General features: G+C 45.4%; 1 protein-coding gene across 2 annotated transcripts; it reads right to left on the bottom strand.

Annotated features, from left to right (window-relative positions):
- Positions 1–667: 667 nt before the first annotated feature.
- Positions 668–24,830, bottom strand: PTPA (protein phosphatase 2 phosphatase activator). Of its 2 annotated transcripts, none has more exons than XM_083722486.1 (10): positions 24,681–24,830; positions 21,268–21,371; positions 19,611–19,697; positions 17,016–17,141; positions 15,536–15,653; positions 11,818–11,917; positions 11,371–11,495; positions 10,653–10,753; positions 3,548–3,655; positions 668–3,422 (listed from the first exon to the last, which is right to left on the bottom strand). In XM_083722486.1, the coding sequence occupies exons 1-10, from the start codon at positions 24,703–24,705 to the stop codon at positions 3,348–3,350; spliced, it is 969 nt and encodes a 322-aa protein (XP_083578612.1). In that variant the 5' UTR covers positions 24,706–24,830; the 3' UTR covers positions 668–3,347. The 2 variants fall into 2 exon arrangements, with proteins under 2 accessions (XP_083578612.1, XP_083578613.1); XM_083722487.1 differs by having other exon boundaries at positions 24,533–24,770.
- Between the last annotated feature and the right edge of the window lie 2,087 nt (positions 24,831–26,917).

Genomic DNA, 26,917 nt, shown 5'->3' with positions numbered 1-26,917 from the left:
GGCAGTTGAAGATTCAGGTCACAATCAAACCTGGGATTTTCTGCAAGCAAAGCAGGTGTCCTACATCTGAGCTATGGCCCTTCCTTTTAAATAAAGTAATAAACTAGTCCTCATAGTTCTGAATAAAAGGCCAGATTAAATAGGAGCATTAGGGAGCTGCCTTATACAGAGTCAGACCATTGGTCCATCTAGCTCAGTACTGTCTACACATACTGGCAGCAGCTCTACAGGATTTCAGGGTCAGGGGTGTCACCCAAATCTACCTAGAGATGTCATGCAGGGCCAACCCACTTTCTATCCAGAGTAAGGCAATTGCATTTGGGAGGAGCAGCAGATCTGGGCTCCCAAGGAGCACAGTACTTGATGCCTCCTTTACTTGTCACTCATCACCACCCCCTTCAATGCACCAAGGCTCCCCCAGGCCACCTCCAGTTGCCTCAGGTGGCAGCAGAGGATGAGGCACCAGTAGCAGCAATGGGGGCAGAGAAGGAGGCAGTGACAGGGGAGCAACATTTTGTGTTTTGCCTCAAGCAGCAGAATGTCTTGGGCTGGTCCAAATGTCAGGGATTGAACGCAGGGCTTTCAGTGCTGCCAGAAAAAAAATTCTGCCCCATCCCCTTCCATACGACTGTACCAACCCCTCACGCCGAACAAACCACGACAGCCATTAGATGCAAAACATTAAACTTTTTCTTCTTTTTAATTCAAACCACAATGCTAGAGGAAACCAGAGGAGTCAGGAAAGAGTGCCATGCACAGAGAGCCTTGTCAGGTGGTGATTCTAGGCCAAGGGGAGTTACATGCGCTTCTTGGGTGGGGGGTGTTTGCAACAGTCAGCAGAGGCGATAGAAACCATGCCAAGGAACAGGAGGGTGGGTGGTCCATGGGAGGAGTTGAGCTACAATGAAGGACCCAGGTTTTTGCAGAAGACGAAAGAGGAGGCAGCTGTTACACCACTAATGTTTGATGCATTCAATGAGCCAAAATTAGGCCTTCTCAAAGGATGGTGTGTATACATTAACAGGAAGGTATCCTGTTCCAATTTGCAAGCTGGCCAAGGGAGCCCGCTGCCCTGGCAGACACATCTTAGATAAACAGGTTTGCCAAGCTTTTAGTTCCAAAACCTGCCAAGCCTGTTTCACCCAGAGGCAAGAGCAAAACGAAACATTAATGCTTCAGTCCCTGAAATGTGAAACCATGCTCTCTCAAGCCAACTCCAAACTTCTTTAAGTTGTCTATCTCCAACTAAGTGTGTGGAGGGTTAAATGTGGAAAAGGGGTGTGGTTTTTAACTGGATAGGTCAAAAGAAAGCTCATCTCCAGCTATTATACATATAATGATTTTGTGCTGGTTTTTCCACGTAGGATATGCAAATGGGAGGGGGGGTGCAACCCCTGCATTTATGTACCTTCCTTCTCATGCCTACCACTTAGATCAGGGGCGGCACCCTCCCAATATTTTTAGTCCTCCCAATGTTGTTAGGACTCGCAGCTGGTGCTGATGGAAGTTGGGAGTAAAACAACGTATGAAGGGTTGCACATCTCTCTCACAAAGCTCCACACCAAAAGTTAAAGAGGCTGCAAACTCACAGCAGGATACGAGTAGTGTGTGCAGTCCACACAAAGTGGCTGAACCCTCCTTTTTTGGGGTCTGTTTAAACATGAACTTGCACACAAGCCTCCAAAAGAAAAGAAATAAGGGAGACCTTCAAAATGCTCCATTCCCTTGGAATCAGTCAAGAGTGCCGAGATTAGAACAAGGTCTAGAGCAGAGGTAGTGTTCAGCCAAGGTGGAGCCACCTCTGAACACCCAAAGGTCCACACTCATGAACCCGCCAGCCAAAAGAAGTCCAGCCATTGGAAAAGGGGACAATAAAGGCAATATTTGGCAATGCTGAAAATTATTTTTAAAGGCTATCTCCAACGAGCAAAATAAAAAATAACCTACCATCAGAATTTAGTAATTAGCAGTGGGGAAGGGTGATCCTGTGGTTGAAAGAAGCAAAGAATTAACACCAAGGCAGGGCACAGCAAGGTCTTTTGCCTAGTTTAGAGTTGGGACAGTTCCCAGTGAGCTCAAACCAGTTTTGCTCAGCCTAGCATACCTTTGGCTCTCAGTTCTTCCACTAGCTCCTAGGAAAAGGAGCTCTCAAGCAACCCTCTGTAAAAATACAAGCCAAAATTAACTATCACCTGCACAAAATTTTGCACGGTGTAGGACTTAAGGCTGTACAGGACCCAGGCAGCACTCAACCAAATTGTTAAGAGCCCTGCCAAGTGTAGCAAAAAGCCCTGAGTGCTGCCTGGGTTGAATGAAGTAAAGCCCAGGTCTTTCTGAAGCAGCCCAGCATACCTTGCAAGGGGAGCATACAGCCACGTTCTTGAACACCTCTCTGAATTTTTATTTTTTATTGCAAAGATCACCCAAAAGCTTTGCAGCAACCCCCCCCCCCCCGAACAAACAAACCCTCTTTGTATGTGGATGGAGGGTAGCTTTTTTTTAGTTGGTGCCTGCAAAAATGTTCTGTGAACCTGTTTGCGAGGAACCTGAGGGAGGGAGCACTTGACAACATGTTGCCTCCAAGGGGATCATGAAATGGGATGCATCTGAACCAGCTTGAAGCTGAACTGATGGTCCTGCCTCTCTCCAAAAGCATAACACATTTAGTTTGGCAACAGTACTGGAAATGGGAGGGAGAGCACCCCATTTCCTCCCTAAACTACTAGCCCCTAGTTTCTCTGCGAAGGAGCCAAGTCACAGCTCAAGTAGGTTAGAGACAGGTTTTGATGATGTAGACAGGACCCATAACTAAGATGACAGGGGGGAGGGAGGGGAGAACACAGATGCCCTCTTACACTTTTGCAACCAGGAATAAAAACATTTAGGGAGGCCTCAAATAGGAAATGTGGAGCCCCTCAGGATGATATCAGACTGGATTCCCTAGACTGAAATTCAGCAAGCTTTTAAAAATATAGATATAAAATAGAACAAAAGCAATGGGCGCAAAGGATAGTCCTGTGCAGGGGGAGGGAGAGCGAAAGAGAGGGCACATACTGTTGTGGTCCAGTGTTAAAAGTCATGGGATCACATTCCAAGGCGGGTTTTCCCTTCTTCAAAATGCAGGGGGCGGGGTCTTTAAGAGAGTCAGAAAATCTTCCTGGTGGTTTGTCCCACATCCCCAAAAGTTGGAAAAAAATAATCCGCGGAAATGAATGGACTGCATTGCCTGAGGGCCGGGGGTGGGGCTGAATGGGCATAGCTCTGGCCCTTCACTCTGCTCTCTCCAGTGTTTTCTGACCCCCTCTCTTTTTCCAGAAATGGGGGAAAGAATACCCTCCAAAACCTCCTTAAGATGCAACAGGCTGAATGGAGAGGAGGCTGCCGAACTTGAAGTGCTGGATCACAGGGAACTTCTCCAGGCACTGGGAAGAAGACAAAGAGAACATTTGGCTGGGGCCTCTTTCAACACCCACCCACCCACCCACCCCACAACTTGAGCTGGAGAGAGGTTTTGCTCCAGGCCCACCTCCCTCTGCTTTGACCTTACCTCTGCTTTGTACATGCGAATGAGGCCTTGGTTGACCTTCGCCCATGAAGGGACAGCGCTAATGTTCCACAGCTGGTTGGAGTGCTCAGCAAATGGGCCTGTCTTCATCTGGAAGACAAGACACAGACAAGCCATCACCACAAGGCACTGGCACACCCCGTTCCAGACCACCACTGGACAAGATGTCCCCAATGTCCTTAACCACACAGCTACTTGATCTGCACTCCTTATTTCCCACTGGATGCCATCATCCAGGCCAATGAAATCTGCTCTGCAGAAATACAAGGGCAGGGCAGCTCTGGTGCTTACACCATTCCCCTCTAGCATGGCTCCAGTACTGGAATCTGCTGTTCCTCCTCCTGACATGTGCACAAAGGCATCCTCCTCCTTACCCCAGGCATCATGACCCTAGTCCTACTCCCCGCAGTGAAGGGACCCAAACACCATACTATGATTCAATTGTTCTATTCTCCTTATTTATCACCATCATTTATAGCCACCTAAATTTACTACGCAGAATGGAAGCAAAACCTGGTGCTGATCTGTGATGGGGCCTTTTTGGTGTTGGCTCTCCCACTGCAAAATGCCTTCCCTAAAAAGGTGCATCCTGTCTCCCTCTGCTTTCAAGAGAAATTTTCAAACATTCCTGTTTACCCAGGCATCTGATGGCTGAAAAAGATTGCTCCTGACAATCCCAATATCACTGGATGGATTTTTTCTTTAATTCATAATTGCTTTTAGAATGTTTTAAGAACATCAAAAGAGCCCTGCTGACCCATCTAGTCCAGCATCTGCTCTCACAGTTGCCAACCAGATGCCTCTTCTGCGAAACCCACAAGCAGGATCTGAGCACAAGAGCACTCTCCCCTCCTGTGCCTGCCAGCAACTGAGATTCAAAAGCATCGCTGCCACAATCTCCTTATCCTCCTTTAGCCGTCCTTTCACTCTCTTGTCATCAAACCACCACCCTAGATGGTTTTCTGCTACTCATATATTTTAAAAACATTGTTGCTGAACTTAATGTTTTTAACAACGTTTTAGTTTTAATTGTAATTGCTTTAGGAATGTTTCTAACTCTAAAATGGATTGCAATGTTTTGATCTGCTTTAGGGTGCTTTTGCTTTGTTTTTAAATTGTGTGTCTGTTTAATGTTCTGGGCAACAACGGCAACAACAACCAATTGTTGGTTTGACAAAAGTTTTGCTTTGATTGTTAGTGGGTTGTTGTTTTAATGGAAGAGTGAGGTATAAGTCAATAAAGTATTATTTTAAAAAATACAGCAGTTTCTAGAGACCAAGATAACCCACAGATAAGGTTAGGGGAAAACAAGGGTGGGGGGAACTCAGTTTGGGACTGGAGTGGGAGTGGGGGCGGAAGAGAGAAATAGATTCTGGGCACACCCAGAGAATGCAACTTACTCTCAAGGGAAGGCAGGGGGAATGGAGGCAAACGTCTTGTGGGAAGATTCAGTGACGTCATCAACCACAAGGCCAAAAAAAGGAACTTGGGAAAATAAGGAACTTTTGACAATGCAGGGGTGTTTTGAAGAAGAAGAAAGCCTCACTTCCTCCCCCTCCCCCTTCCAAAATCCAAAACTGCCAAAACAGTCATGGCTATCCCCTAAAAGCAGGAGGGGATGAGACTGCATTTCTGAACTTACTTTTCCAGTGCAGGAAGCCCAAACGGTTTGTTGTTACAGGTAGGTTTGTACAAGTGAAAAAGTATCCCACAGTGTGTGTCTGTGTGTTCACCTGTCTATGCATATAGATATATACTAGCGGTTCCTCTGCTCGCCGAGTCCTTGGCCATTCCCTCCACATTAACCCCTCAAATATAGAACTATAAAGGGCCCAAATGGGCATCTACGTCAACCCCCTGCAATGCAGGAATCACAGCTAAAGAATTCCTAAAGAAAAGCTTTCCTTTCTCATACCATGCAAGCTCACTTTTGTGGCCTGTTGAGTTGTTCCTTCCTGCAAATCCAGGATTGTGATGAGGCACTACAAACCTTCCAATGGGGGCTACATGGCAATAGCCTTACCGTTTTATGTATATAGGAAGATGTGGGTGGGTGAGTGTTCATGAGCACACAGGGATGTTTGGGATTGGAGGGAGAGAAAGAGTTCAGTCATATGTTTAGAATCTGGTGACCTCAGCACTGAAGCACTCTGGGTAAAAAGGAAAAAAGAAAGGAAGCCACAAAAAGAATATCCTCTGTCCTCCCCCAACAGCTGCAATGGATGTTAAGTTCCACTTCCTGGCAGCGTACATGAGCGCCAGAAAAAATAAGATAGACCAAAATTTTCCCAGGAAACTTCCCCCTTGCATACAGAAGGACAGGCTTGTGTGCCTGAGTTCCCAGAACAAAAATGTTGGCTGGAATTCCTCATGATAGCAGTCAAGAGCTCAGCCCTCAGTGGGTTAAAATACAGTCGCACCTTGGTTTTCGAACAGCTTAGTTCTCAAATGTTTTGGCTCCCAAATGCCACAAACCCAAAAGTGACTGTTCCAGTTTGTGAACTATTTTTGGAAGCCGAACGTCCGACAGGGCTTCCACAACCTCCGATTGGCTGAAGGAGTTTCCTGCAGCCAATCGGAAGCCACGCTTTGGTTTCTGAACAGTTTGGAAGTCAAACTGATTTCCAGAACAGATTCTGTTCAACTTCCAAGGTACGACTGTACTAAGTTTCCTTCTTTGAAGAGACAGCACAGTGCAGCACTGTCCACAGGAAGCAAGACCACTAGGTCTCATCTAGCTCAGGACCATTTTCACTGGCTGGCACAGGGTTTCAGACAAGGTCTCTCTCCTGGCCCTACCTGCAGGTGCCTGTGAGGGTTAAATTTGGAACTTTCTGCATGCAAAGCAGGTCTTTTAATCACTGAGCTATGGCCATTCAGGGGCATTATGCCTTTTACTGCAGTCATGGCATTTTCTGAAGAGAGGAGGTGGGATGGGGAAAATCAAGGAAAGTAAAAGAGCATGCCTCTGCACTGGGGCAAACCTTTACTGTTGCAAGCTCCTAATCTTCAAGAACTTGGGAAAATGCTGAAGTTGCAACAGCGGTTTCTCCTACTTTCCACACCGCAGTTCACAGGTCATCTGCTTTGGGGGTAGGAAGTCCCTGAACTTAGGGAAAAAGAAGCTCAGTTGGTTAGAATGTGGTGCTGATAACACCAAGGTTATCAGCCTTGCATAAGGGACAGCTGCAGAGTCCTGCACTGCAGGAGGTTGGAATAGATGATCCTCCTATCCTATCCTATCCTATCCTATCCATACCAAGCCAGGACCATTGGTCTGTATAGCTCATTTTTGCCTAAGCTGGGTCTCCAGGCAGGTGACCTGCCTAGCCCATGTTGGAAAAGCTGGCATTTGAACTGTGATGACCACCAACTTGGTTAGCTTTAAAAGAGGATTGGACAAATTGATGGAGGAGGAGAGGACTATCAATGGCTACTAGCCATAGTGGCTATACTCTGCCTCCACAGATGGAGGCCGAAGTACTTCTAAATACCCAGCTGCTGGAAACTGCAGGAGAGGAGAGCTCCTCTTGTGCGAGGTCCTGTTTGTGGGCTTCACATTGGGGTTTTTTGGTAACAATCACCACCCTGTCTGTGTAGTGCAAAGGAAGCTGGTCCCCTCCTGACCACCAACATCCTGGCCCTCGAGGCTTTAGAATTTCAGGCCGATTGCTGGTGGCATTCAAAATGGGTATTGCCTCTTGAAAAAAAATGAAGAAAAACAGGTTGGCTTGCAAGGACCAGACTCTTGTGCGCCCCAAAGAACTAGAACACAAACAACACCCCACCCAGGCGGGCACAGCTTTTCCAAACCAACATCTGCTCTCACTGAAGCCCTTTTGCTATTGTTTGGAAGTAGGAAAAGGGGGAGGGAATAGGGAGGAGGAAAAAAACTAACACACATACACAAACACACACGAGGAGAACTCTGTGGCTCATTCTAGCCACAAAGGGAGAGAAGAAAAGTAGGCAAGCAGAGTGGGGGGGGGGGGAGAGGGAGGGGGAGAGAGCGAGAGAGCGGGAGCGCCACAGACCCGCAGTGACCCCAGGGGAACGGAGTGAGTCAGGGCAGCCATATTGAGCAGGAAATTACTCACAGACGCTGCGTTCCTGCCTCTCCGTTCCCGAGAGAATAAGCCTTTTGTAAAAGGTTCCTCTGTCGGTTAAAAAAAAAATGAGGAGGGAGGTATTGGCGGGGAGGGAGGGAAAGGGGGGCAAGCTCAACACAGCACCTTCCTGTCATTTGCTTCCTTACCAGCTGAAACCAGAGCCCAGCCTCCCTTGCCCCCCCCCAAAAAAAAACCCTCCAAATTTGGGAGGCAGTGAAATAGGGAAAAGGGCTGCCCTGCCCTTCTCTGGGATTTTTTTTAAAAGAACGCCAACTCGGGCAGAACTTGCAAATAGTCAATCCAACATTTGCTTTTCCTGCTCTTGGATCTGCTCCGTCGCCTTCACCCTCCCTCGTAACAGTAGAAGTCGCAAGAATCCAACGATGATGAATGCTAGAAGGTTCAGGACAGACAAAAGAAAGGATTTCTTCACACAGCACAGAGTTTAACTGCGGAACTAGCTCCCGCAGGAGGCAATGATGGTTGCCAACTTAGATGGCTTTAAAAGATGACTGGACAAATTCATGGAGGAGGAGAGGGCTATTTGATGGCTATTAACCATGACAGCTATGCTTTGCCCTCGTGGTTGAAGGCAGCAATGCTTCTGAATGCCAGTTGCTGTGAATCACAGGAAGGGGAGAGTGCTCTTGGCCCTGGGTTCTGCTTCTGGGCTGCCACTAGTGGGCTTCTGGCTTGCCACTGTGAAAGCAGGATGCCGGACTAGGTGGGCCACTGGCCTGATCCATCAAGCTCTTCTTATGTTCCCCAATCCCAGGGGAACAAGGGGTGTGATTTGAAAGGGGTGCTGTTCTAGCATTTGAAGATACCTAGAGGCATGGGGGAAGTTTCGAAAAATAAAAATAAAAAATCCAACAACCAACCCAGCCATCCCCAGGCTGGCAGCGCTTCTCTCGCCAGTGCTCCCACCACCCCTACTGCCAGCCAGCATGGCCAATGGCCATGGATGATTGGAGTTACAAGTCCAGCAATACCCAGACAGCACCACCAGGATGTCTAGGTCCAAACTCATGGCAATTAGCTGACATCAGAACAGTGCCCTGTTTAGGGAAACAAGAGATTGGGGCAATAGTCATATTTCCTCCCAAATGATTGCTTTGGTATGACAGCTGTAACTTGAGGGGGCTCAACCAATCAGCCGAGCATGCTTATTGAGCAATGAAGTTTGGAAGCAGAAACTAGAGGGTTTTCTCTCTCTATAGGTAGAACATGTAAATAAAATTCCTTCCATATTTTTTTGTTGGTGTTGCAATGATCATGCTCATCCACTAGATGCCGATAGAGGGCTCTCAATGCTGGCAGACACCAAAGATAGTACTCTGGCGGCATCTAGTGGCCTAGTGCAGGAAAAGGCAAAAGGGCAATGCCCACCAACGAGAAAGATAATTGAGCTATAGCCCTTTGTTAAAAGGATGTTTCTTTTGGGTAGAGCACCCAAGCTCAGAACATTGTGAATGCTCTCCAGAGGAGGAGAGGGAAGAGGGAGCACATTCCATTGCACTCCTAAGGGCAGGGTTTGCAAATATCAGGTGGGTCTTAAGCTCAAGGAAAGCCAGCATGATCCACAAAAAACGGCAGGTTGGACTCAGGCCCAGCTGGAAAAGAGCCACCCTGCTGGGTGGCCCTAGGCAAGTCATGTAACATCATTTCTTTCCTTCCCTAGTAAGTTTGTTTTAAAAAATTAAACAGGAACAACCACCATCCGTACACAAGACGCTATGGAATGAGGACCATGAAGCCCTCTACAAACTGCCAGGGCATGGCTTTACACGGAAAGCTGCTCTATACTGAGTTGGGCCACTGGTCCACCTATAGCTGCTCTATACTGAGTTGGGCCACTGGGCCACCTAGCTCAGTACTGTCTACACTGGCTGGCAGAGGCTCTCCAGGGTTTCAGGCAGGAAACAGCCCTACTCGGAGATGTCATAGGAGAATCAATCTGTGGCTTTCTACCTGCAAAGCAGGTAGAAGCTTTACCACTGAGCCACGGCACTACCCCCCCCCCCCCAAAAAAATAAAGTAAGATTCTAGTCCTTATGGTTCTGAATAAAGGACTGAATTAAGGAAGAACACTGAATCAGCCCATTAGCCCATCCAGCTCAGTACTGCCTGCACCAATTGACAGCAGCTCTCCAGGGCTTCAGGCAGGGGACATTCCCAGCTCTACCTGGAGATGCCACTGGGGATTCGGCCTGGAACCTTTTGCTCACAAAGCAGGTACTCTACCAATGAATTATGGTCCTCCCCCCATTTAAATGTGGCTTTTCTATACACATTCTCTAAAAGGTCTGCCATCTTTCTTCATAGGTGAGTCACTCCACACACCCCTTGATCATTCTGCTTGCTGTTTTCTTAATCTTTTCTAACTCTACAACATCCGTTTTGAGGCTGATGGCCAGAACTCTACACACTATTCCAAATACTGTTGCACTGTAATTTGTACCATAACATTAGCATGTCAGCAGTTTCAATTCCTTTCAGACGCCTTAAAGAACTAGGTACCCACCGGGCGCCAGGAAGCATAAGGGATCAGGCCAAAGACCCATCTAGTCCAGGATTCTGTTCTTACAGTGGCCAAGATGTCAAAGAAGCTCATGCTATTGGCAGGGGTACATTCCTATCCTTTGCTTCTACCTTCCTCTCTCTCTCAGCTTCCTGAATTCTCTGTCTTTGGGGTTCTCTCTTTTGCTAATGTGCTTTGAGGTTGATGCTGTTGGAACTTTGCCCATAAGAATGTTGGAAAGGAGATCTCACAAAGCACAGATAGGAGGGTTAGGAGGTGGAGGGAAGGAGCCCAGATATGATCTGGCATAGAATCATAAAACTGCACAGTTGGAAGGAATCCCCAAGGGTTATTGAGTTCAACCCCCTCCAATGCAGGAATCTACAAAAGCATGCATCTTTGAAAAATCTCATAAAATGATTCAGTAGCAAAGACTGGGGGTGGGACTCAGTCTCACCTCTGTAATGAATAGGATGCACTCAAGAAACATGAAGTCTTTATGATTTTCATTCACCACTTTCTCATCCACAAAATGTCGAGGTTCCAGGTTTGGGTGATCTGAGAAGGAAGCATTATGTTTCAGGGCAGTTTCCATTTAGATGCTGAAGGCTTATCGGGACCACCCATCCCCCCACCTTAGTGTGGCAAATTGGGGGTTAGAGAATTGTTCTAGGTAAAAGCCCATCATCACTTCTTACGCAACAGAAGCAGGGTCCTCTCTTAACCAGCAACAAAATGGGCACTTTTGATCACTCGTTAACAGGGAGCACGGGTATTATTTGAGGTTGGCAGTACTGTGAGCTTTGATCAGAGTTACATATAGCAAAGGAAAGGGAGAAATTAGGCCCATCCCTCAACCCCTTTGCCACAATGGAACAAATTTCACAGAAGAGAAGATGTATCAACAGGCTAGCATTCTAAGGGTCCCTGGCAAAGGGCGAGGGGGGAGCTGCTTCTCCCACCAGACAGTTTGAGGACCCCCATGCAAGGTAACGGAGAGACCATTTTGACCATTACTTCCCATGCAAGGCAATGGAGGAAATGTGGAAAAGGAGGGTGCCATTTGCCTTAGGGTGCCTGATTGAAAAATTATTTTTTTCTTTTTCTTTTTTAATGGAATAAGCCCTGGTTGGGGAGCTGGTGGAGTTGGCAGTGGGGAAGCTTTCCCTGGTTACCTATCAGTTGTGAGCTGCCCCATATGAAGGGAAGGAATTGGAAGTCATCCAAGCCCCAGACTCCTTGGCTCCCAGCCGGTTCCATTCTATAGGTCTTCTGCAGCTTCCGCATGACTTCCAAATACCTGGAGGAAGAGGGGGATTGTTAAATACTATTACCGGTAAATAAATGACTAGTCCCCAGGGAAGCCTCTCTAAGGTGCTCTCATGAGGCCTTGCCTACAAAGCCTTTGAGCCTCTCACTGCCCTCTTGACCATAAGGTGGTGAGAGTGATTACTTATTCTTCTCTCCCCTCCCCCCATCCCTCTCATGCAAGACTGTAGCAGAGGCTTCGTCCTCTGCTGGGCTGAGCCATTATTAAAAACTCACTTTCAGATACCACAGGGTCGATTTTTAGGGGCCCCCCCCCTCTCTCTCTCTCTCACACACACACACACCAGCTTCACCTGTTGAACACTTTGAAGACAATGGCCAGCTGGTCATCCACCCGGAGAACTCCAATTTTGCAAAGGCAGCAAAGGAAGGCGGCAAACGCTGCTTCATGACCTGAGATGAAAGGACAGGAAGGGGAACAATTTTCAGGACAAGGGACGAAAACACTCTGCACTTGCATGATGCTTTGGAGGGCTACATGTTAACATGGCTACCTTTATTTATTTATTGCCCATCCTTCACCCTAAAGTCCCAGAGTGGATGACAGCATTAAAACACAATATTAAAAAACAGTTTAAAACAATTTACAATCACAGAAATAAGGTGGGTCCTAAAAAAATACACCTCAAGTATCAAAAGACCAGGATAAAGTGGTGTGTCTTCAGCATTTGCTGTAAGCTGTGCAATGAAGATGCTAGGCATACCTCTGTAGGGAACAAGTGCTGCAGCTTAGGGACCACCACAGAGAAGCCCCTCCCTGACAGCCCCCTCTGCCAACCTCAGCACCTGAGAGGATCTGTAGTGAAGGAGGCAGCATTTCTCAACCATTTATGCAGAGAGACACCTATGAATGTGGGGCTACACCAAGTTTCACACACACAAAGGTGGGGGAGAGACAATTCTATGCCTGAAGGAGCTTCCAATCTTAATCCGGACGAGCTGGGAAACACAGGATGAGTACAAGCATATAAGCAACATTGTTTAAGATGGGGAAGTGAGTGTTTTTGTCCTGGGAGGCCAAATCTTTATCTCACCCACCAGTCAATCATCTGGCACAATAACGATAGCAGGTTGTCCTACCTAACCTGGTAAAGTTGGCACTTGATGATGGGGAGGTGGAGAGAAGCTCCCCAAGCAAGACTGAACCCTGTGCATGTCAGCTAATGCACAGGAAAGCTCAGTCCTGCTTTCTCCAGCCCACCTGCCACACACATGATGTCACGTATGGGGCAAGTGAGGCATGGATCTAGGTAAACAGCCTGCTAGGCCCTTTCAATCGCCAAGGGCAGAAATGTAGGAAGCAGGAAAGCATTTACTGAAGCATATTTTGTCATGAATTAAGTGCTTAGGCATTTTTCCTTTCTATTCTGTAAAATATTTTAAGATGGCTCCCCCCCCTTTCTTCTTTTTATTAATATTATTATCTTCTCAAGAGTGACCTGTAATTTCATTGTTAAGAATAAAGGGATGTCACAAACTTGAGTCAAGCAGGTCAATTTTTTTGCTTTTTCTCTTGTATTTTTGTTTGTTTTTTCTTCTTCTTTTCTTTTTTTCACTGCTATTTGTGGTGCGGTTCTTCATTTTATTTACTTTCTTTTTTGCAACTTGCTTTTTTTTAAAAAAAAATGCTATCTATAAGGTTTTGTTTCATTCACACAAGCACTTTAAAAAGATTATTTCTGTTGACAGAATTGAGGCTTATTCCCAATCTGGGAACTATGTGCATACTCTGTCTAACAGAACTGAATTTAACGGATCAGCTTAGTATTTGCAGGATTTCTGAACTTGTTGGAGTTTTTAGGAACTACATTATATATCCAAAAATAGAAAAAGTCAATAGAAAAATTATATAAAAATTCAATCACTATTAATAATCAATTATATTATATATATATATATATATATATATATATATATATATATATACATACATATATATATATATATATATATATACATATATATATATATATATATATATATATATATACATATATATATATATATATATATAAATATTCAGAATTATATAACAATCAAAAGAAAATAGTGAGTGAAGATACAGGTTATTTTTTTAAAAAAATACCATATCTAAATGATATACAGAAACAACTATTAATAAACCCAAAATCTGAAATAGAAATCAAGAAAACAATTTTATAGTTGGCTAGTGGTAAAACACTTAGATGAATTTCCTTTGAGCAATATAAAATATATGTAGATCTTTCAGCACCAAAACTTTGCCAATTATATGACGAGATATTTGATCGGGGAATTCTGTCAACGATGTTTAATCAAGCAAATATTGCTGTTATACCAAAACCAGACAAAGACCACAATGCTCTCATTACCACCCAATTTCATTAATTTAACGTTTATATAAAGATTTTAACAACAATGTTGGCAATTAGAACAAGTGATATTGTTTATAAAAAGGAATGCCTGGTTTATCCGCCTACGATTTTTTGGAGATAAGTATTAAGGTAAAGGTAAAGGGACCCCTGTCCACTAGGTCCATTCGTGGCCGACTCTGGGGTTGCGGCGCTCATTTCAATTTACTGGCCAAGGGAGTTGGCATACAGCTTCCGGGTCATGTGGCCAGCATGACTAAGCCGCTTCTGGCGAATCAGAGCAGCGCACGGAAACGCCGTTTACCTTCCCACCGGAGCAGTACCTATTGATCTACTTGCACTTTGATGTGCTTTCAAACTGCTAGGTTGGCAGGAGCAGGGACCGAGCAACGGGAGCTCACCCCGTCGCGGGGATTCAAACCACCAACCTTCTGATCGGCAAGTCCTAGGCTCTGTGGTTTAACCCACAGCGCCACCCACATCCCTTGGAGGTAAGTATAAGGATGTATAAATTCTATTTGGAGGAGGGGGTGGAAATTAAAATTGTCAGATTAAAATATTATCCTACACCACATACCAATGATATGGGGTTTGACAACTGGTCAGCGTGGATGGACTCTCTGCGCCCTTACTTCTGCCAAAAGACACTGGAAAGCTAATACCATGGCCCCCTTTGATCAATGGATAGAAGATATGACAACTCTTGCAATATATGAATGGACTGCTTTTAAGATGCAGATTGTGTGTGGATAAATATAATGATATTTGGAATGCATTTATAAAAATTATAATGACTTGTTAATAATTGTATACTCATTGGAATAATAACATTACTTATGTATCGTATTGTATTACAGTTTCAAGCACCTTTTTGTTTTTGTTTCATTTCTTTCACCTTTTTTGTCCACTGAAAATTTTCAATAAAACTCAATAAAAAAGAGGAGAAAGGAATCAACAACCTTTATAACTATCAACCTCAAAAGGAAAAACAGCAGGCTTGCCATACAAAGTGAGAACCGCCATTGAACAATCTTCACTTTTAACAGCAATACAATAGCACCACCTCGTGACCAACAGCAGTTTTGCAACCGACTAGACAACAGACCTGCCTGGAGGTGGGGTTTTTTAAACATTTAACTGGCACACCAAATCTGCTTGCCCTGCTCGTGGGCATTTTGAAGATCAGCAGTCATTTTAATGTTCGTTGCTTTTATTACACATTAGCAGTAATGCAAATCTAAGAAAGCCTCCTCCTGCAGAAGAAGGTGCTATTTTGAAAGCAAAACAGATTTTGTAACACCACGTCTGAGCAGAAAGAGCCCAAAGAGCCCATTGCTGCTCCCTCTCCAATCTCTGAGTCTTGCTGGGAATAGAGAGAAATCCCTTTAAGAGCAGGATGCTATAAAAGATGGGTGCTGACCACCCCACAACAGTAATCAGCCCTGATGGCTAGATGGGTGTCTCTATAATCAGAGGCATTTTGCTGCTGAATACTGGTTGCCAGGGAACAGCCTGTCCACCTTGCAGGTTTCCCAGAGGCATCAGCAGAGCAGCTTCCAGGACATCCAGCAGGCCACCTGGGATGGTCCAGGCCCCTTTACTGAAGCAGGGAGGGTGGGGAAAAGCTTCCAGGTCAGTCTGCTCATCCCCTGACAGATACCTGTCCCATAGTCAATACGAGTAGAGTTGCCCACTGACTCCTTCAGGTACACTGCCACTTCGGAGATGGCGTCTGACAGCTCACTCGGAACCACAGTGGCCACCAGGTTCTCAGCCCCCTAAAGGAACAAACAGCCAGGGTGTTAGGTTGGTCAGGTGCTATTCCCACACTCAAACTTTGAGAAGCGTCAGATCACTGCCCTTCTCTCTCCCCACCCCCTTTTTATTACAGCTTTCAGCTCCTCCTTTAATGTAATTAGGGAGATTTCACCACTAGGAGGGGTTAATCAAAAAGGGGGAGAAATTTATGAGTTAAAAAATCTGCTAGTCTCTTTTCTTTTCCTTTTTTAAAGGCGCCAAAATATTTTTTATTGTGTTTGCTGAAAAGAGGCTGCTATCCCTTGATAATAATTCACCATGCATCTCAGAGCCAATTTGCAAGACATTTTAGTGTGGCAGTGCCCACATTTTGGAGCTCCCTGCCTATTGACACCAGGTAATCACCTTCACTGAATGCTTTTGGCACCTGCAAAAAACATTTGTGCTTAGACAAGCCTAACCTAGACATGTATAACACAAGTGTGTGTTTGGATTGGTTTCAAGCTTATTGCTGCTTTTATTTTTTTAATGTTTTAAGAGTTGTTTTTACTGATAATTTTATTGTTTTATTCTTGTTGTAAACAGCTTTGGGGGTTAAATAAAATCAAGTGGTGTACAGTGATACCTTGGGTTAAGTACTTAATTTGTTCTGGAGGTCTGTTCTTAACCTGAAACTGTTCTTAACCTGAAGCACCACTTTAGCTAATGGGGCCTCCTGCTGCCGCTGCGCTGACGGAGCACGATTTCTGTTCTCATCCTGAAGCAAAAGTTCTTAACCCGAGGTACTATTTCGGAGTTAGCAGAGTCTGTAACCTGAAGCGTATGTAACCTGAAGCATATGTAACCCGAGGTACCACTGTATAAATTATGTGACACAAAAATTAAAAAACAGCCAACGTGGTACAGCTCTTGTTAGGAAGTACCAAATCAGACTACCAGGTGGTGGTGAAGAAGAGAACAGGCGTATCTAGGCGCTTTTATGTACACAGGAAAATAAGCAAGTCAAACTATGCCAAAGGTAGAACCCTTTCCCCTTCAATGCAAGAGCCAAATAAAAAGATTTCCTTTGGCCGTGAACAAAATCCAGATCAAGCAAAGCCATAGTACCACTCTATTCTGCCTTGGTTAGATCACACCTGGAATACTGTGTCCAGTTCTGGGCACCACAGTTTAAAAAGATTGTTGACAAGCAGGAACGTGTGCAGAGGAGACCAAGCAAAAGCAAATGGCTTTAAGGCAATACCTGAATCATAGGACACACTACAATGATATGACACTCCACAATCCAACTCTACAATTCTATGAAAATGGAGCTAGAAGAGAATTGGGCAACTCCATTCACTACCACAGAAACAGACACAGACACACACTTACTGCTTTACCTGGTCCAGTTTGGTGTACCACGTCCGAAAAGCCTTGTTCCCAAAGCGAGATGGCTGATCCACTGGTGGGGTCTCGTCAATCCACCTGTCAAGCGTGTTCAGGAGATCAATCAGCTTTTCAATTGGCTGACAAGAGAAGGGAGAGGAGTCTACTTAGGCAGAAGGCAGACACAAACACATCACACATCCTGCTCACCAGAGACCAAATGTTTCAAAACATCAGCACACATCCCAAGCTGATCATTGGCAGAACTTTCTATTTCTTATTTATTTATTTCATCTATTGCATTTACAGTGGTACCTCAGTTTTCAAACGTTTCAAAAGTCGGACGTTTTGGGTTTCGGACGCCGTAAACCCAGAAGTAAATGCTTCAGTTTTCGAACGCATCTTGGAAGTTGAACATGCCACGTGGCTTCTGCTGAGTGCAAGATGCGGAGGCCTAGCTGTCAGCTATTGAGTTTTCGGTTTTCAAACGTTTCGGAACTTGAACTGTCTTCCAGAACGGATCACATTCGAAAACCAAGGTACCACTGTATATCCCACCTTTTTTCCATCAAGAAGTTCAAGGTATCACACATGGTTCCCTCCTTCCTCAATTAATCCTCACAACACCCCTGTGAGGTAGGTTAGGCTGAGAAAGGCAGTGACTGGCTCAAGGTCACAGCCAGTGAGCTTCAAGGCCAGGTGGGAGTATTTGAACCCTGGTCTCTCCCAGGTCCTGGTCTATATAACTCCAACAACTACACCATTATTATTATTTAGTAATAAAAAAGGACAACTAACGAGGCAACCCTTTCCCCAATACATCCCACAAAGATTAGCACAATGAGGGCTGAGCATTCTTTTAAAAAAAAGAAAGAAAGAAACTCAGAAGAGCGTACAGAATGGAGTTTCAAGAAGTGGGGTGGGCTAGCTAGTGCTGTGAATAGGAACCAACTCTTTTCAGGAAGAGAAGATGCCCTGCAGATCCTCTTGTATATTTGAAACATGTTCATTTGGGATGTGGGGGATTTTCTGTTCCTGAATGATGGGGGGTAGGGGCTTGCAATGCTGCCGCTCCAAAGGGCAGCACATACTCCGGGAAGGAATTCCTCCTTTAAGAGTAGACAAAGGACAAAAACAGCAGGAGCAACTCCTCTGACTTTGCCGGAGGCCTTGTGCATGAGAAATCCTCTAGTCCCCCAAGCCTGAATTCGATCCTTTGCTGTGTCAGAAGGCCGTGGGGAAGTGCCAAGTCCAGCAGCTTTTCTAGCCCTTCAAGCATTGCAGGAGCAGCAGGAGGAGAGAGTAATGGGGGAAATTGACAGCATCATGCTATCTCCAAGCCAAGAGCCATCATTTCTTCTGCCTGAACTAAATGGACAAGTGGTCCGACTCAGGTTAAAACATCTTCCTGTGTTTGTTTAATCCAGCCTTTTATTCAGAACTATGAGGACTAGAAAAGGGACGCGGGTGGCGCTGTGGGTAAAAGCCTCAGCGCCTAGGGCTTGCCGATCGAAAGGTTGGCGGTTCGAATCCCCGCAGCGGGGTGCGCTCCCGTTGCTCGGTCCCAGCGCCTGCCAACCTAGCAGTTCAAAAGCACCCTCGGGTGCAAGTAGATAAATAGGGACCGCTTTCTAGCGGGAAGGTAAACGGCGTTTCCGTGTGCAGCTCTGGCTCGCCAGAGCAGCGATGTCACACTGGCCACGTGATCCGGAAGTGTCTTCGGACAGCGCTGGCCCCTGGCCTCTTGAGTGAGATGGGCGCACAACCCCAGAGTCTGGCAAGACTGGCCCGTACGGGCAGGGGTACCTTTACCTTTACCTATGAGGACTAGACTCCCTATTTTTAGGGAAGGAGGCATATCTAAGTCTTAAAGCTCATGCCTTGCATGCAAAAGGTCCCAGGTTCATTCCTCAATTGTATCTCCAGGTAGGACTAGGAGAAACTCCTGCCTGAAACCCTGGAGAGCCACTGCCAGCCAGTGTTGACAGTACTGATACAGACAACCATCACTCTGACTCAGTACAAGGCTGATTCCAGCAGCACAATTTCTTTTTTGCATGCAGAAGGTTGCAGGTTCAATCATTGACGCTATCTCCAGGTACGGCTGGGAATGTCCCCCTGCCTGCAACCCCTGGAAAGCTGCTGCCAATCAGCGTAGATAACACTGAACTATTTGGACCAATGGTCTTACTCAGTATAAGAAAGCTTTAACCGAGGCCATTATTCAGAACCATGAGGACTAAAATTTTGCTTTATTTCTTAGGGGAAGGGGCCATTGCTCAGCAGCAGAACATCTGCTTTGCACACAAAAGGTCATCAGTTCAATCCTCACTGGCATCTCCAGGTAGGGCTGGGAATATCCCCTCCCTGAAATCTTAAGGAAGCCTCTTCCAGGCAGTGTAGACAGTTCTGAGCTAGATGCACCAAATGCTTGGAGACTTTTTGGCCTTGGGAAACAATATATAAATGAAGCAACCCCAAAATCAAACTCAGAACTAAAAAATAGAATTGGATAAAATACAAATTCAGCAACAGCAGCCAATACATAAATAAAAATTAGCCTGGACTGGAAAATAGAAAGAGCATGGAGCCCTCACACTTTGGCTTACCTCAGAGACTTTGTATTCACAGGTCAGCTTCTTGCCCTTGATGCTTTCATTCAGCTTGAGAATGAAGCCTGTGTAGTCTGCATAAGCCTATTTTAATAATAATAATAATAATAATAATAATAATAATAATAATAATAATAATATCAGAGAGAGGGAAAGCAAGAATGGAGCATTAGCCAGACAACATTCCATGAAAAATCCAGCAATGTTGCTTATCCCGCCCTGGGAGAGAGAGATCCATGGGGAATAGGCATGCCAGGGAGAAGGCATGTTTCTTAAGACTGATTGCCCACTTTTCCACCAGTGCAGTCAAGATAGCCAGCAGAATCAGCACTGAGTAAATGAGGTACAAGCATTTGGCATGAAACAACTGCAAATTTTAAGAATCATCACATTGAATTAGCTGTAATGGCAATTGTTAGAAGCAGGGTGCCTGTGAATGCCAGTTGCTGGGAATCACAAGTGAGGAAACTTGCTGTTGTGTTGAGGTCCTGCTTTCAGACGTCCCATAATGGGCATCTGGTCAGCCACTATGGAAACAGGCTGCTGGACTGTAAGGGCCACTGACCTGATCCAAAAGAGCCCTGCTTAGGTTCTTACATTAAACCTCCAATGTCAGAGGCAGTGTCCCCCTGAATCAGCCTTTCTCAACTTTCCCAGGTGTTGTTCGACTAAATTCCCATCATCCCTAGTGAGAAGAGCCAGCAGTCAGGGATGATGGCCACTGTCATGGGTGCCTTCTGGCCTGATCCAATAACCAGGCTCTTCTTAAGTTCTTTTAACAGGAGTTTTAACAAATCTTTGGAGGATAAGGCTATCAATGGCCATTATGTTCTTCTTTCACTGCCAAGATGCCTCTGAATACCAGGGAGAGTGTTGCTGTTGCACTTGGGTCCTGTTTGTGGGCTTCCCAGAAGCATTTGACTGGCCACTGTGAGAACTGTGGTTTTTAAATTATATTTTTATTATATTTTGTACATCGCCTTGGGACATACCTAGGAGGCAATTAATAAGCAACAACAACATTTAATGGATGCAAGACTAAATAGATCTTTGGCTTGATCCATCAGGACTCTTCTTTATGTTCTTATGGAATACAAAATTGATAGGAATGTGACAGAGATTGATTGGGTCAGGCTGCTGTCAGTTAAAAGTATTCCACTGCCACAATATTGAAGGATGTTGGAAAATGAGATTTTGCCACTCTTCTCCAACCTCCCAGCAACTCTGTGCTGACAGACAGTAGTCTTCTGCAGCAGCAAAGGATTGAAAGTAGAAAGCTGGCTTTTTTAGCTCCCTGCCACAGACTAAGTGGGACCATTCTCCCAGACAGGTTAGCTTTCTATGTGCAGAGAAAGCATGGAGTGTCATTTAACCCAGAGGGGGATGAATCTGTGGCCCTCTGAATTTTGTTGGATTCCAAATCCTATCAGCCCCAGCAAGGATGGCCAACTGTCCAAGGATGATAGGAGTTGCAGTTCAGCAACATGCAGAGGACCAGAGGTTCCCCTCCCATGATTTAACATGGGAGACCCCTCCCAACTTCAGTCTCAAGTGGTACAGCCGAGATACCAAAGTGACCCCTCAGCAGGAACTATTTCCTGCTCAACCCACATGCCAATGGTACCTCCCCAGAAATATACCAAACATTCTGTACCTGTGAGCGTTTCCACTTCCCCATGTCAGGAACCATGTTGATTTCCTTCTTGGGGATCATGAAATTTCGGTGGGGAGGAGGCAGTGCTGCCTCCTCGGGGGATTCTGGAAGGAGAAAGAATTCAAACCATTTGGACTGTGAAGATGTTGCTATGTTCTCAACTGTGAGTTCCTTTCTAAAGAAAATATTTTCAGGCCATTATTAAAATCCACTTACCTTTAGTATTGACTCCCTATGTGGAGCATGATTAAAATCCAATATTCAGGACAGATAAAGGAGAGTACTTCACTCAGTAGTGTTCAGCTGTGAAACTCACCCCCACAGTATAGGCAAAGATGACCTTACCAACTTGGATGACCTTACAGCATCACAGAAACAGAGAATTGGAAGGGATCCCCCAAAGGTCATCTAATCCAATCCCCTGCAATTCAGGAATCACAGCTAAAGAATCCCTGACATGTGGCGAGCCAACCTGTTTTAAAATCTCCAGTAAAGGAGAGTCCAGCAGCTTCCAAGGAAGTCCGTTCCACTGTTCCCTGATAGTCATTTTCAAATATCTGAAGGGCTGTCATTTGGAAGACAGAGCAAGCTTGTTTTCTGCTGCTCCAGAGAGCAGGATCCAAACCAGTGGATTCAAATTGCAAGAAATGAGTCTCCTTAATTGGAGGTTGGAAGGCCATCTGTCAGGGATTCTTTAGCTGTGATTCCTGCTTCGCAGAGGCCCATGGGGTCCCTTTCAACTCCGCAGTTCCATGATTCTATAAATTATCACATGCAAGTAAAATTTAACGCAACCGCTCTCAGGAGAGGGTCCTAAATGCAAACAGGACGCCCTTGCTTTTCAGATAGCTGTCTCCACAAATCACTTTGGCCTTAAAAGTGGAGCAAACTTGCAGCCCAGAGAGAAACCCCTGGCACGGATGGCTTTCAAAGGAGGTTTAGAGCTTGCAAAGCACTCTAAAGTCCCTGGAGGCCTTTGGATGAGTGCCAGGAAGGGGGTGGGGGGGAGAATGCAGATTATCAAGCTGCAAAGTCAGCAGGAACTCAGCCTCCTCCCCACCACCAGCAGACTAGGTAGATGGTTTGGTTCATTTTTCCTCATTAGCCAGGAAGCAGGTAACACTCCCCTCACCCAGCGCCTTGTCAAAAGTGCCCTGATCCCCTCCCGCTCCTGCACAGAGGGAGGCTCCCTTTCTAAAGTTGAGGGCTCTCAAGGATGAATGGCTCTGCTCTACATTCCTGTTCCAGCAAAACAAGGTGAATGTAGTCACATTGCCGCAAGGGAGCCAAGAATCAAGGGAGCCAAGAATCGTGGAAAGGAGAAGTGGAACAGAAAAGCAGCGGGGGGGGAGGGGGGAGGCGAGATGTGCAGAGAACAGAGAGAGGATTTCGGTCCCCAACCACAAAGGCGACCGCCAATGTCTTAAGTTTACTCCCAGTAAGGTTGCAGAGTGTCAAAGCATTAAAGCCATTCAGTCTGTATCTTTCATTGCCAAAAATAATCGCATCCGGCACGTGGATCTTATCTTATACCACCAGACACATTCTCGCCTTCTCTGCGTTTTAGCCACATGAAAGCCCTCTGTGGTCTAAGGGAGAGATATGCTGGCTCAAGGTCACCTGATGACCTTCCTGGCTGTAGGGCGGGACCTGGTCCCTGATACTCTAAACCCAACATTGCTAAATGAAAATCTGCAGTTGGTTACCAGTGGAGTATCGTTGCCCATATTTACATCCCGCTTTCTTCCAATAAACTTTACAACAACCCTGAAGTTTAGGGGGGAAAACTAGGGAACCCTTTTCAACCTGAGGACTGCATTCCCGTCTGGACAACCTCCCAGGGTCTGCCTGCCAGTGGTGGGTGGAGCCACAGGCCAAAGTGGGTAGGGCAACAAATGTAAATTCTACTGTCATATAAGTGATTAGTTTCTGCACACGTATCTCTCTCTTCCATCCATTCGGGCAAGCAAGGGCCATTATCAGAGTTCAAGGGACCCATCCCAGCCAGGCAGAAGCACTCAATGAAATTATACATGGCATGAAGAAAGTGGATAGAGAAAAGTTTTTCTCATTCTCTTACAGCACTAGACTGCATGGACACCCCATGAAGCTGAATACTGGAAGATTCAGGACAGATAAAAGGAAGCACTTCTAAATGCAGCACATTGCTAATCTATGTAACTCTCTCCCACAAGAGCCAATGATGACAACCAACTTGGGTGGCTTTAAAAAAAGATTGGACACATTCATGGTGGAGAAGGCTATCAATGGCTAGTTCTGCCTCCACATTTGGCAAGACATGCTTGGAGACGGTAATGCTTCAGAGTACTATTTGAAAGAAACCACAGGAAGGGTTTCTAACTATGTACTGTGTGAAGGACTTTTTTAATTCTGCCTAAATCTTCCAACATTTAGCTGCACTGTATGCCCATGAGTTCTAATGTTCAGAGAAGGGGAGAAAACTTTTCTCTCTTCACTTTCTCTATGCTGTGCATCATTTTATAAACTTCTGTCAAGTTGCCTCTTCCTCACCTTTTCCCTAAAAGTCCCAAACGTTGCAACCTTTCCTCACCCCCTGGATAATTTCACTGGCCCTTTTCCGAATCTTTTCCAGCTCCACAATTTCATTTCTTTAGATGAAGTGAGCAGAACTGTGCATAGCATCCCAAATGTGGCGATGCATTACATTTACATTATGGCATCATGAATCTTGGCAGTTTTATTTTCAGCACCTTTTCTAACAATCCTGAGCATGGAATTTACCGTTCGCCCCACCCCACCCCCCAGCTATTCACAGGTGCCCCACCCCTGGGTCCACATCACCACTGAGCTCCTCGCTACATCTTTGCGATCTGTTTCCTGGACAAACCTCATTACGCAGCATGTGTGACATTAGGGTTTATTTATGGCATTTTGCCCCGCCATGCAACACTACGTATACTGTATCTGCACTTGCCATTTTAATGCCCATTCTCTCGCTTTGGGGACATACCCTGGAAGCAGTGGGGTTAGGGGAGCTCATGGCTTGGTTCCAGTTATGGGGTGCCAACACCCACTTATCATGGATAGAATGTAGCAGCAGCAGCTCAGGCTCACCCTGAGAACAACAACAACAACAATTCGGCTTACCCTGAGTAGCCCCAATATTTTGCCACCTGAGTCAGACCCCAAAATGGCACCAGGGAAGGGGCAAGAGAAGAAACAAGGGGGGAGAGAGAAAGATCGACATGGGGATCTGCTGCTCTGGTGCATCCTGTCGCCTCACCTTGCCTCATGGGTGAGCCGGTCCTGAGTAGCCCCACAGCAACCCTCCTCGCGAGCAAGTCCCCGTGACACGGAAAGGAGTTACAACAACCCTAAAAGGTAGGCCACTCTCCAAGGTGGGGCTGAAGGTGGGTGGCTCTCTTCCTTACCTGGCTGCCATTCGCTTTCTGCCATCTTCCTCGAGCCGCTGCCGCCGCCTTTCACCTCTCACCACCTGACACTGGAAAATAACCGCCGCTTCGCCATCTCGGATACGGGCAACGGGGCCGTCGCTGTGAGGGCGGGCTGGGCAGGGGCGGGGGCGGGCGGAGTGAACCTGACGCTGCCATCTTGATAAAGGGCACCGCGACCTACACAGGGTTGGATTACAAGTTCCCCAAGCATCAGAGAGACGGAGGATTTGTATACTGTTTGATTGCTAAAAAAAGAACGCAACCTCAAAGCGGTTTATTAAAAGAATAAAACAATGAAATTTCCAGTAAAAACAACAACAGTTAAGTTAAGAGTAAGCATTTAGAATTTATAACAGTTTTCATTTTTTTTTAAACTACAGACATTACATAGTGTCCCTCTACATGTGTCCCTCTACATTTATATCTCTACATCGAACACTTCTCTGCCCTACTTCCGCGCCCTTGTGCATCCATCTTGAGGAAGGGCGGTTTAGCTTCTTCCCGCCCCTGGAATCTAGATAAATGAAAATGGTATAGAACATACTTCTGGTTTGACAATAAGCTGAGATTTCCCCCGCCCCGCCCCCTCCCCGATTCTAACTTCCAAGGCAACATATAGAAGGTCTTGTATCATAGAGATAATACTATGCAGAACGATGCTACTGAGCCCATAAAGGATCGTGATCTAGACTGGCTTTCCATTTTGGCCAGAAGTTCAGATAGTGTGTCATTCTGCTTTCTTTCTCTGAGGTCTCCTACAGAGGGAGCGTTAAGGTAAACATAGACTTATGAAAATTAGAAATGGCAGCTCATTCTCTGTAGAGATAACTTCTGGGTTCGCTTTGAATGCCGCTTCTGAGTTCTCAAGTGGATTTTCAAGTGGGAAAATATGGCATAGCTATTTATTCATACCATCTTTTCTCTGAGGAACTTGTAGCTATGCAGCTTAGTTGTCTCTGCTTTCATTTTATTATCAAAGCCCCCCCCCTAAGGTAGGCTAAACTGAAAGCCAGTGGCTGAACCAAGATCACCTGATGAGCTTCACAGTTAGCTGAGATTTCAAACCTGGGTCACCTCACTACACCACATAAAAGCCATGCTGCATCATACCCAAAGGGATCCCATCTAGTCCAACATCCTAGGGGCCAATCAAATGCCTCTTTGGAATCTGTGAGCTGGATTTGAGTGCTATAGCAAGTTTTGCCACTTGTGATTCCTGGATAAAGATGATAAAGGTAGCAAACAAAATTTAAGAACTTATGGTGGGCAACTGGCCTGATCCAGCAGCTAACTGGTACTGTTGGATTCAAGGACAACAGTATAAGAGGAGAAAGCCAGAAATTGTTGGAACTCCCAAGTCCCCTCAGACTCTGTTCGCATGGCCAGCAGGGGATGATGGGAATTGTACCTCAACTATATCTGGAGGGTATCTCATTGGTCACCTCAAATAATTTCACATCCTCAACTCCTGCAGCACAAAACCAGTGCCCTGCTGCTTATCTCTCTGACCCTCCCCCCCAAGGAAAACTACCTTGCCTGCTAAAACACCCATGCAAAACACCTCCTCGTTACTCATGATTCACATCTGTGGGTAGCCATTGTGAAAACATGATGCTGGACTAGATCCAGCAGGCCTCTTCTATCAGGTTTTATTCAGCTAAATTCTACACCGAGTAAACCCTCTGAAATTAATGCACCTGAGTAAACTACATTTCAATCTGAGTAGGACTAGCACTGGGGACAGCTCCTTGTTTTTACAGTTTGTTGAAATGGTATTAATAGTTTGTAGAATTTTTAGTTTGTTGCACATTGGTTTGATGGCCTCAGACCGTGAAGTGATTTGTAAAATGATGATGATGATGATAGTGATGTGGCAGTTCAGGGGCACTTTCTGTAATATTTTTATTTTTATTTATTTATTTAAGAAATGTATATTTGTCGTCGTCTTCTTTTCTCTCTTTTTTAGAAATGTATATTTCTCAAAAGGCCCCAGCGTGGTTTGCAACAAAGGATTATAATAATAAATGAAGCACCACATTTATAACGTTTGTAGGGTTCTTCCTGTTTTGTACTGCTTGTTTGCTTTGGGGGGGCATTGCAATAAAAACCTATTTGAAAATAATAATAATACTGTAATGGTAATAATAATAATAATAATAATAAATATAGCATGCATAACATCAAATATCTGTAGAATGCACCCCCTAAATTGG

Source organism: Podarcis gaigeae (assembly GCF_964106915.1).
Source record: "Podarcis gaigeae genome assembly, chromosome: Z".
Lineage (NCBI taxonomy): Eukaryota > Metazoa > Chordata > Lepidosauria > Squamata > Lacertidae > Podarcis > Podarcis gaigeae.
The sequence above is the reverse complement of the archived record's forward strand: the minus strand, read 5'-3'. Positions and strand labels throughout refer to the sequence as shown.